This window comes from Miscanthus floridulus, chromosome 8, assembly GCF_019320115.1.
Source record: "Miscanthus floridulus cultivar M001 chromosome 8, ASM1932011v1, whole genome shotgun sequence".
Classification (NCBI taxonomy): Eukaryota; Viridiplantae; Streptophyta; class Magnoliopsida; order Poales; family Poaceae; genus Miscanthus; species Miscanthus floridulus.
In genome coordinates this window covers 180,610,428-180,621,005 of record NC_089587.1, presented here as the reverse complement: position 1 = coordinate 180,621,005, position 10,578 = coordinate 180,610,428, and the positions used below count along the sequence as shown (strand labels likewise).

The window sequence follows — 10,578 nt, the reverse complement described above, 5'->3', positions numbered from 1 at the left end:
CCATAGAGGTGGGTCCCACTTGGTATAAAAGAATGTTAAAGAAATCAATCATCCCTTCCTAGGGGGCAGCAAGCCAGCAAGATGACAGGGAAAGAGAAGAGAGAGGAAGAAAGAATTATTTTTCTATTGTATTATGGGCAGTCCATAAGTATATGGGTAGCTTTAGCTATAGACTACTCTATGGATTACTCACGCAATGTTTCAGCCAGACTGTAGTGAATATTTAAATGCCTATGGACCACTTCTAAACCACATTGTGGTTGCTCTAAATGAGAACCAAGCAATCTCGCCCACTGCAACTGGCAGTTCTGGTTGGGGTACTTGCCAAAGTTGCATTTTAATACCTCACAAAAGTTAACTACAGACTACACTTGTACATCAAATCGCCTCTGAATTTTGCAGATCCATCAAGCCCACAATAAGAAGCTACGTGCTCTGAAAATTTGATGGTTTTAGTGATTCTTCTCAAATGAAGTCCAACGTTGTGCTAATCTGAAATTATTGTCTTTTCAAAGCCCAGTCTTCTTCTTTTCTAAAATTTTCTCAAACCTGTCATCTGAGACTGAAAGCATCTGATTCAAAATCAACCTCACCCCACAGCCAGTCATCCGAGCATACCGTGGTTTTATCCGCTGATACAAGCTGTACCCAAAGTACTGTGGAAATTTTACGAGCTCGCACCTTGGGTACTCCATCGTCAGGAAGAACTCGTATTTCGGAAGTAAGTTTTCTTCCAAGCTTAGTGTGTGAATAATTCCAAATCTGTTTGTCATAAGGCCAATTTCCTCGATGCTAAATTCCCTTGCCAGGAAGAATTCTGTGATCGGCTTCAGCTTTGCCTCGACATTCAGACCAAAGGCCTGTGGGCTCTTCTGAATAAGAGATGCAGCATCTGCACCGATCGACCAGAAGTACTCAGCTGTTGGCCTGAGATTGTCATCGACGCTGTAGCTCATGAGATGAGGGCATCTCGTCAGGATCTTGCCAATGTTTTTCTTGGAAACTCCTAGCTCAGTAAGGAAGCTCACAGTCGTCTCCACCTTGTTCCTACTATACGTGAGAAGTGCAGGGAACCGGGTAATCACCTTGCTCCACTGAGCTTTGTTGACACCAATGTTCTCCAAATAAGCCATCATCGGTTTAAGATTATCTGACATGCTGATGCCACACAGCTGAGGCCTTTTCTTTATGATTCCTGGTATGCTGGACTTTGACACCCCAAGCTCAAGTAGTAGCTCCACCAGGGGTTTGATCTTACGATCCACACTGTAGTATGCAAATGCTGGGAACTTGCGCACGATGGTCTTGATCTCCTCATGATCCATGCCGAGGTCTAGTAGGTAGCGGACTAGCTCAGGGAGGGCACCCCCTGAGGTTGCCGTGGTTATTCGAGCAATTGCCTTTTGCTTATTTGAGCTTGTGGGTGTAAATGGCATTGATGAAGACAAGGCTTCCCTTTCCATAGAGAAAGGATCAGGGAAATTTTCCACCACCTCGACCAAACTATCGCCATGTTCTTTAGAAAGAGCTTCTAGATAGGGAATGAGAGCATCTCTGATCTCAGGTGTGCTCAGCTCCCTTCCTGAAAAATAAATAGGTTGTCAAAAGTCCAGAACCAATAAGAAGGCATACATATACAGAAAACCATAGTAAAAGCCACAAAACCTTCAGCATATCGAGATCTGTAAGCAATCTGGAGCTTTGAGACCAGGTGCTCAATGAATCCATCTGATTTATTCACAATCCGTGCAGCTAGCGTGCTTCGCAAACCTTTCTGTCTCAAAAACAGGGACAGAACAGCTTTTGCTTCCTCTCTTTCTGCTGCAAGCAATCTTGACCGAACAGATGCAGGGCTCTGAGGCGCAGGCACCCATAAATCATCAGCATCTGCATCATAGAGGAATTCCGTACGCTAGGAAGATAAATTGCCTGTCCGGCGTACTTTTATGGAGAAAAAACATTGGGGTCTAGGAAGATAAATTGCCTGTCCGGCGTACTTTTATGGAGAAAAAACATTGGGATGAACAGGTGATCTCACATGACTGTGCATTGCAAATTGGAAGCTGGCGGGACACAAGAGTGCAAGATCTGCATGAACAGAGGACAACAAATTAGTGCACAGGAACCAACAATTAGTGAGTGTGGTGTGTGGATAAAGTTTACGAAAATCATTGAGGAGAACAGGGCCAGCAAACAGGTAGTACGTTTACAATCAACTAAGCAAACTATGCCAAGGGGTTTGTCCCAGCTAATTTTGATTTCACTGAAGCTTTCTTGAGGTAATTTAAGCTGGTTACCACAGCTCCAACAAACCCAGTCCCCAAAACAGCAAAACTAGAATGCACAGTACCACAGTGGAGTATAGCTAGGAATTCAGGAGAGACACGTACGCCGACGGGTACCTAGCTTATCCTAGAGGAAGGACTGAAGGAGACCCACCCGGGGCAACCGCCCTACCTCTCACCCTCGCTCTACAGAGGAGAGAGGACACACTTCGAAGGGGAAGGAAACGGGATTACCTGCATGAAGAGGAGGACCTCGACAGGCTGAGCCTCCATGGAGGCAGCTGCAGGCCGCGGGGCTGGCATGTGACCAGGAGGAGTTCGAGGCGCGGGGGCACCTCCGAGCAGGTCATTGCCGGGAGGGGACGACGAAGCACCGCAACAGCGGGGAGCCGGGGAGCGAAGCGACAGTCGATGAGGCTGAGGCGAGGCGAGGGTAATGTCTGTGCTTCCGCCTCTGTTCTATCTTGTTGTTTTCCCAGATAGACCCCTCAGCTACTGCCAATTCAATATTTGGCCCCCCTCTGGGCGGTTCATTAATGCGGCTGAATTTTTAATACTCCCACCGATTTCATAAAGGACGTCGTTTCGAGGATGTTCAAACATTTTTAACTTTAACTATAAATATTTTTTTAGTTGAGTTTGAAAATATAAAAATAATATAAGTATATTCATCTTGAAATGTAGTTTCATAAAAGTATATATTGACCGTTAATTGAGCGGCAGAGCTTCTGCCTTTTATTTTTAAAAAAGTATATATTGACTATATTTTATAAATATTTTTAGCAAAAAGTAACGGTCAATGTTGTTTTTTAGAGACCGTGTCGCTGTCCAAAACGATATCCTTTAGAAAATCAGAGGGAGTAAGAGTATAAGACCGACTTGTAGAATTCCCGCTTGAATCCTCACAAATCCCATAGAAATCCTAGTCCCTACAAAGTTCGCACACTCCAAAGGTGCCTTGCAAATGTTACATACTCCTTCTATCTCAAAATAGTAGTCACTATGGGATACATGCTGGTAACATTTCTCAACTTTGATTAGATTTGTAGAAAATACTAAGAGCATTTATATCTTTAAACACTTTTATTATAAAAATATATTCAGTGACTTATCTAATGATATTAATTATACATCATAAATATTAATATTTTTTTGTATACCTTTAGTCAAAGTTAAAAGCATTTAATTTCTCGAGAAGTGAGAGCCACTCTAACAGCTTGGCTAAAATTATTAGTAGCTAAATTATATAGTTTAGTCATTTTATAAAATAAAAGGCTTCTTAAAAAAAGAAGAGATTTACAACAGACTACCTTGTTATTTCTCATCTTCAGATAGCTAGCGCTCATGGTTGGTTTTATATGGCAACCGAAAACCAAGAGATAGCTAACTTTCTAGTTTACAAAGCCACATAGCATATGTTGGAGTCTACTTTTTACTATACAAATTCTAAAATAGCCTCCAAAACAAGAATAGCCAAGCTTGTGAAGTTACTCTGAGAATGTCTATTTTAGGATGGAGGGAGTATAGCAGATCCATGAACGGTCAGCGAGTGTGTACGCCAAATTTACACCCAGGTAACCAACCTGCTCAAGTATACACGCACACGCCAAGAGATCATACGGCTCAATGAAGGCCCTGATGCTCGTCCAGCAAGGATACGGTCCATTCATGGATAGCATAGTTCGTACGTACTTACAATTTCGAGCTTGCATTCTGGTTGGGCAAGACTGGGTACAGGAACACTCTCCGTTGCAATTTACAAAGATGCCTTACTCAAGCCATAAACTTCCGTACTACGCTAAGGGAGGGAACTGGCAAGTTTTATGCAGAAAATGACAAGCAGTTATGCATAGCAAGTACGTCTAGTAGTCCTTAAGTACTCAACACACTTCTCATGATACCGTGGATTTTCTAAGTCATAATCCCGAGTTCAGACCGGGACAGAACCTTCAAGCCTTCCTGTTGCCTACTTCCCTCTCATCTTCATCTGAGTCATCATTCCTGGTTCCCTTCTGAAGCAGTTCCTTCATCTTATGGTATTCATCATAGTGAACCTTCCGGTGCTCTTCAAAAGCTACACAAGGGAATGTGTTAGTTTTTCCTTGCTCCGATCACGAAACAGTTGATAGGAAAAAAAGACACGGGGCAAACTTTCTCCATATATGATCTCATATGAAGCATTGTTTATTAACTATAAAAGCAGCTAATTACTGTATTAAACCAAGTTGCTTTCACATCTTTTCATTGCAGTAGAGAAATTCTGGTCTATTATCACCATGCGGTTAATAGTTAAAACGGTGCATTAGAAAAAGTCCTGACTAAAGTGAAGACAAAACCGAGCAGGCTGAGCTGAAAGGAACTTGATATTACTGTACACAGGAGTAGATCATTATATTATTGAGGTGTTGTTTCTATGTCCTAATATCTTCTGAATCCAGAAATGTAAATCAGTTGAAGAGTGTGCTAAAGGTATCTGTAAAATTTACATTAGCATATCATAAAATCAGATCATTTGAGACTTAAAAACTTATGCTATCTCCTTTCATATGTCGCTTCATTGGATTTATGGCAAAAATAAAAGGAGGGTAGAAGAAAAATTGTGACATGGCAACAGGATGATAAAGAATTTGCACAAGCAACCGATGCTGGCAAGAAGAGCTATTAGTACTCCAACTTGAGCATTGAAATGCATAATAGGATATAATTGAAGAAAGATGTCAAATTGATAACCTTTCCCTTGTTTTATGTCTTCTTCACTGTCACACCTATCCCAACCACTTCCGTCAAAAATCTTCCCACTTGAAACAGCTTCAGCTAAAGCAGTCTTTATGGCATCAGCATGAGCAGATTTATCCACTGAATCTTCACTGAGACGTAACGGTGAAACAGGCCCTGCTCATCAGAGTGGGTCATCATATTCATGCGCTTTGAGAATGGATAGTGGATGCATTATGGAAAAGCAGCAATCTGGATTCAGTTTGCAAACCCCAGATTCAGTACCTTCATCTTCATCGATCATAGGGTGGTAAGGTGTCTTAGGCTCGGTGATCTTCTCTCTTTCTGGTTTGTTTGACTCAATGTCATTCAAGTTCTCCTCATCCCATTTGACACGACCCCTGGAACACATCAATTGTGGTATTTTGCTGGGCAAACCATTATGTCAGAAAAGAAGTCGAGACAGCACCACTAACCTTGCCTTCTTGGGTTCTCTAGCTTTCATTGTGTTCTGACAAATGCACGGCAGTTCAAGAAAACAACCTCAGAATCTGCAATAGGTTACCAGGTAAACATCTGCAAAGGGAAGTCAATATAATGTATCCCAGGCACCTTGGGATGATCAAGGATCTAATAAGACATCATCCTGAACATCACTATTTAGTATTTACTGAAACCTACATAACTCCACAAGTCCACATCTACCAACAGATAATAAAATCACAAAATAGAACAGAATATGAGGGTGGAACTGTGAACTCTTAGCTGAAGCAGTCACTATTCAATCGGAACAAAACATTAAACGTGTAAAACACAGTACAGCCAAGGGCGCATCCGATTCCATAGGAATTAGCACCACCGATAAAACATGAAATCAACAATTACTCACCAATCAATCAAACTATGGGTAGAACCAACACAAACTAAAAGAATATAACAATAATAATAAGAGAAAACAGCACGAAGGAAGAAAAATGTCACTAATCTTTCAACACACCACAGATAAATAAAGGACGCCCACCAGAATCGCACCCCATTCGCCCCGCTTGCAGAAATGACTAATCAAACCAGACCAACCCTGAACCCACTGAAACGCGGATGGGGATCAATGCCGAGACGGACTGGGAAACAGAACACTGCCACATGACACACATGGTCGTGCCCGATGCCAAGCAGACGAGCATCAACAACGATACGAAACGCTCACAAATTCGTTCGGCAGACGACGACGACCGCAGAACCTAGGGATTGGGCCGCACAGGCGAAAGATATGTGCGCGCTTCCTGATTGAGACAACTGGGGAGAGGCACGGCCGTGAGGGGAAGAGAGCGAAGGAGGCGGAAGATTACCTTGTGAGCCCCCCGGTGGTCTGTGGAGGAATGAGCGGAGGAGCGAGAGCGAGAGGAAGCGCGGAACCTGGCCTGGAGAGGACGGTCGCCGGGCTGTTTCAGGAAACGTAAAAGAGAGAATTTCACACCGATTAAATGAGCCGTTCCGTTCTGGGTCCTTAAAAAATTTCTATTCTCTATTTAACATCGACTTCATCTTTCATTCCTTATATGACATTCCGTTGGATTCTTCATCCGTAAACTGTTAACTACCACGTGAAAAGACAATTTCTGTTCTCTATTTGACACCGACTTCATTTTTTATTCCTTATATGACATTCGGTTGGATTCTCCATCCGTGAACCATTAACTGCCACGTGAAAAGACAATTTTGCCCCTGTAAGCCCCACCACCCTTCTCCCTCCTCTCCTCCCTTTCTCCCTCCTGTCCGCGCCCGTATAAGCAGCACGTCCCTTCCTTCCTCTTCCTCCCTCCCTCTCCTCTTCCTCCCAAAGTCCAGGAACATTCCAACGCCCAGCTTGCCCTGCGCGTCTTCCTGCTTCCACTTCTCCACCAGCAGGATCTCCCGCTCTTTCCTTGCTGCGCACGAGCTGGCCCTGGAGCTCCTCGGCACGCTCCCTGGCCACGGTCTCGCTGGCCCTAAGTCCCTCGTTCTCCCGCCACAGAGCCTCCAGGGCGCGCTCTTTCTCCGCGACGGCCTCTTGCAGTCCGACGTTGTCGCCGGTCGCAGCCTCGAGCTCCTCGACGGCCACGTTAGCCTCCTCGACCGCCTACTCCAGCCCGCGGCGTTGTCGTCGGCGAGCGCCCGTCGCGCCACGTCGATCTCGGCGGCGCTCTCTGCCCGCGCGGCGGCGGCCTCCTCCTCCGCGCCACGCGTGCGCTCCAGCAGCGCGTTCTCCCTAGCGCGCCACCCGTCCGTGGTGTCCTTCCAGTCGGCGGTGAACGCGTCGACGCGCTCGGTCGCCGACCACAGCTCCGCCTCGGTGCCCTGGAGGAGGCCTCGGAGCCGGTCGCGCTCGGCGTGGGCCGCCTCCAGCTCGTCCCGCGCATCGCAGAGCCACGCCTTGACCTGCTTAGCCTCCCTGTTGACCGCGGACAGCGCCACGGTGTAAGGTCGAGATGGCGACTAGAGGGGGGTGAATAGTCTTTTCTAAAATTAATCACGTCGACTAACCGAAACAAGTGCGGAATTAAGATGATCGGTCTAGCCAAGACTACACCCTTCTATCTATGTTCACTAGCACCTTTCAAAGATACTAATTAATCAACAAAGGTGCCCGGCTAGCTAGAGCTTACCTAACCAATTCTAGAAGCAAGGTCACACAAACCTATACCACTAGTACTTTAAGCTACAAGAGAGCTCCTACATATGCTAGTAAGCAAAAGCACAAAGCCACCTAAGCTCACTAGCAATGCTCAATAACAAGGCAACCAATGCTAAATTAGAGAGCACAATTACTTAGCTACACAAACTAAGCAATGTGACTAACAAGGTTACACAAACCAAATTAGCCACGCAAGGGAGCTACTTCTATGCTACACAAGCAAGAAGGTAACTAGTAAGCTACACAAGCTAACTAATTATAAGAGCAACAACACAAGCTTAATGTATATGAAAGTAATAGCAAGCTTATGTAACGGGGATGCAAACCAACAGGAAGAACAATGTTGACACGATGATTTTTCTCCCGAGGTTCACGTGTTTGCCAACACGCTAGTCCCCGTTGTGTCGACCGCTCACTTGGTGGTTCGACGGCTAATTAGCATCACCCGCTAAGTCCACACGTCGGGCGCCACAAGAACCTACCCCGGAAGTGAGGGTAGCTCAATGACACGCTTTACTAAAGTTGCTCTTCGCGACTCCCACGGGGCGAGCACAGTGCCCCTTACAAGCACTTCTCCAGAGTGCCGCACAAGCTTCTCGCGGGCTTCGATGGAGACCACCACCAAGCCGCCTAGGAGGTGGCAACCTCCAAGAGTAACAAGCACCACCGGCTTCCAACTCGATCACCTAGTACCACTCGATGTAATCTCATAATGCAACGCACTAGAATCACACTCACTCGCAATCGATTCACACTCTTGCAAGCACAAGTGAGTTAGAGGGCATCCAAGCACTCCTACACAAGCCACATAGGCGTGAGGGTGCTAAGCAAATAGCCCAAGGCCGGCCACCACTTCTATATATAGCCCCATGGGCTAAACTAGCCGTTACCCTTTCACTGGGCAAGATTCAGGACGACCGGACGCGCAGGTCATAACGACCGGACGCTGAAACCCAGCGTCCGGTCACTTACAGAGAGGTTCCAGCGATGTTTTTCAGTGACCGGACGCGTCCGGTCATCACTGACCGAACTCTCTCAGCATCCGATCGCTTCTAGACACGCTAAAAACACTGACCGGACGCTGGGACCGGACGCTGGAACCCAGCGTCTGGTCGTTTTCGCGCCAGCGTCCGGTCACAGACCTTATAGCGCTAAAACGGCTATAACTCTTAGCTCCGAACTCCGATTTCGATGATCTTGGATATTTTGGAAAGATTACTCAGAGGGCTACACATCCCACATGCATACTTGATCCAAATCACAATGGATCAAAGCAGTATTCTAATCCAAGGACCATCCTATAGTTTGGAATACACCAAAAAACCTTTTTTCTCTTCTCTAAGTTGATTCACAACAACTCTAACTTCTTCTCCTTTGCAAATGTGCCAACACCACCAAATGTACACCACCATGTGTATGTGTGTTAGTATTTTCACAATCATTTTCCAAAGGATTAGCCACTCAACTTGCCACGCCACTCGATCCTAGCGACGATGCAAAGTTAGATTACTCGAGTGGCACTAGATGACCGATATACAAATAAGTTTGCCCCTCTTGATAGTACGGCCATCTATCCTAAACCCGATCATAAACTTCTCTACACACCTATGACCAGTGAAATGAAATGCCCTAGGTTATACCTTTGCCTTGCGCATTCCATTCCATCTCCTTCAATGTCGATGCAATACATGCACCAACACAATCAACAATGATATGATCCACTTCATATCATCATGTGATCATATTAGTTCATCGATCTTGACTTCACTTGCTCTTCACCATTGCCATCGTCCATCGGCGCCAAGTCTTGTTCAAGCTTCACCGCCACACGGTCCATCACTCCAAAGCCTTTGACTTGCCCTTCACGCTTGCAACCGGTCCATCAAGCCAAGTCTTGTCTTGATCTTCTCCACCTTGATCACATGACTCAATGTCATGTCTCATGTGCATTTAAGCTCCTTCATCATCACATGTGTGAGCTTTGCAACATCTCCAAGCCATTTTCACCTTTATGGCATATGTTGCTCACACATATGTACCTGTGGACTAATCACCTGTGTATCTCACATAAACACAATTAGTCCACCTAGGGTTGTCACTCAATTATCAAAACCAAACAAGGACCTTTCAATCTCCCCTTTTTGATAATTGATGACAACTCTACAAAGATATAGAAATTAAGCTCTTTTGGATTCATGTTGCTTGCCCAAGCAATTTTACTATGTGAAAATGATTTTGGACAAGTACCACAAACTCGAAATGGTAGTATTAGCTCCCCCTACATATGTGCTAGAGTATTTAATTTGAAGCTTGCACATATGCATAGATTGAAATTGTGGGAGAGTAATTACTACCGAATGATGCTAAGGTGTATAGAATAAACCTTTAAAGTGTGATACCAATCGGAGTTGCACCTTTAACTTCATCCTTAGCACCATGGTTAGCTAGATGTCACTTGGAAATTAAATCACTAGATACCTCGTGAGATCAACATTAAAAACAAGGTACTAGCATTACTTGTAAAGCATACCAAGTGTCTAGCTATCATCCTATACATGCTAGTTATCAAATCATCGTTCAAGTTCTACAACTAGCATACACCACACATGCATGCATATTTGAATTTGAAAACTTATGCAATGCAAGCAAGCACATGAATATGCACATATCAAATGCAATCAATCAAAGTTCATGAGCTTGCTCCCCCTACTTGTGTACTTCTCTTGTCCAAGAATTTTGATCCATCTCTTTTCTTCAATGTTGCTCCCTCTTTGTCCATGTCCAACCTCTATTTCTTTTATATCTCATCTCTCCCATTGTACAATCTTTCCCCCATTCAATCAAGCTTTCATATCTTTGTACAATCTCTCCCCCATTCAATTAAGCTTTCATATCTTTGTACAA

General features: G+C 44.7%; 2 protein-coding genes across 8 annotated transcripts; both read right to left on the bottom strand.

Annotated features, from left to right (window-relative positions):
• Window positions 1-105: 105 nt before the first annotated feature.
• LOC136474175 (transcription termination factor MTERF5, chloroplastic-like) lies at window positions 106-3,105 on the bottom strand. Of its 4 annotated transcripts, none has more exons than XM_066471768.1 (4): window positions 2,520-3,105; window positions 1,998-2,088; window positions 1,666-1,912; window positions 106-1,582 (listed from the first exon to the last, which is right to left on the bottom strand). In XM_066471768.1, the coding sequence occupies exons 1-4, from the start codon at window positions 2,633-2,635 to the stop codon at window positions 510-512; spliced, it is 1,527 nt and encodes a 508-aa protein (XP_066327865.1). In that variant the 5' UTR covers window positions 2,636-3,105; the 3' UTR covers window positions 106-509. The 4 variants fall into 4 exon arrangements, with proteins under 4 accessions (XP_066327865.1, XP_066327866.1, XP_066327867.1 ...); XM_066471769.1 differs by having other exon boundaries at window positions 1,666-1,887; window positions 1,985-2,088; window positions 2,520-3,104; XM_066471770.1 differs by having other exon boundaries at window positions 1,666-1,887; window positions 2,039-2,088; window positions 2,520-3,102.
• Window positions 3,106-3,921: 816 nt separating this feature from the next.
• LOC136477645 (protein phosphatase inhibitor 2-like) lies at window positions 3,922-6,699 on the bottom strand. 4 transcript variants are annotated; one of them, XM_066475876.1, is made up of 5 exons: window positions 6,350-6,699; window positions 5,477-5,576; window positions 5,286-5,401; window positions 5,016-5,177; window positions 3,922-4,359 (listed from the first exon to the last, which is right to left on the bottom strand). In XM_066475876.1, exons 2-5 carry the CDS (start codon window positions 5,503-5,505, stop codon window positions 4,235-4,237), a joined length of 432 nt encoding a protein of 143 aa, XP_066331973.1. In that variant the 5' UTR covers window positions 5,506-5,576; window positions 6,350-6,699; the 3' UTR covers window positions 3,922-4,234. The 4 variants fall into 4 exon arrangements, with proteins under 4 accessions (XP_066331973.1, XP_066331974.1, XP_066331975.1 ...); XM_066475877.1 differs by having other exon boundaries at window positions 5,477-5,551; XM_066475878.1 differs by lacking the exon at window positions 6,350-6,699 and adding an exon at window positions 6,208-6,226 and having other exon boundaries at window positions 5,477-5,551.
• Window positions 6,700-10,578: the final 3,879 nt, after the last annotated feature.

Excerpts from the sequence above, each read along its gene's own strand:
- LOC136474175 (XM_066471768.1), bottom strand. The coding sequence starts at position 2,635 with ATGACCTGCTCGGAGGTGCCCCCGCGCCTCGAACTCCTCCTGGTCACA. Across the intron at positions 2,089-2,519 it reads AGGTCCTCCTCTTCATGCAG|ATCTTGCACTCTTGTGTCCC; the intron begins GTAATCCCGTTT and ends CTGTTCATGCAG. Across the intron at positions 1,583-1,665 it reads CAGATCTCGATATGCTGAAG|GAAGGGAGCTGAGCACACCT; the intron begins GTTTTGTGGCTT and ends TTTATTTTTCAG.
- LOC136477645 (XM_066475876.1), bottom strand. The coding sequence starts at position 5,505 with ATGAAAGCTAGAGAACCCAAGAAGGCAAG. Across the intron at positions 5,402-5,476 it reads AGAGAACCCAAGAAGGCAAG|GGGTCGTGTCAAATGGGATG; the intron begins GTTAGTGGTGCT and ends GATGTGTTCCAG. Across the intron at positions 4,360-5,015 it reads AGACATAAAACAAGGGAAAG|CTTTTGAAGAGCACCGGAAG; the intron begins GTTATCAATTTG and ends TCCCTTGTGTAG.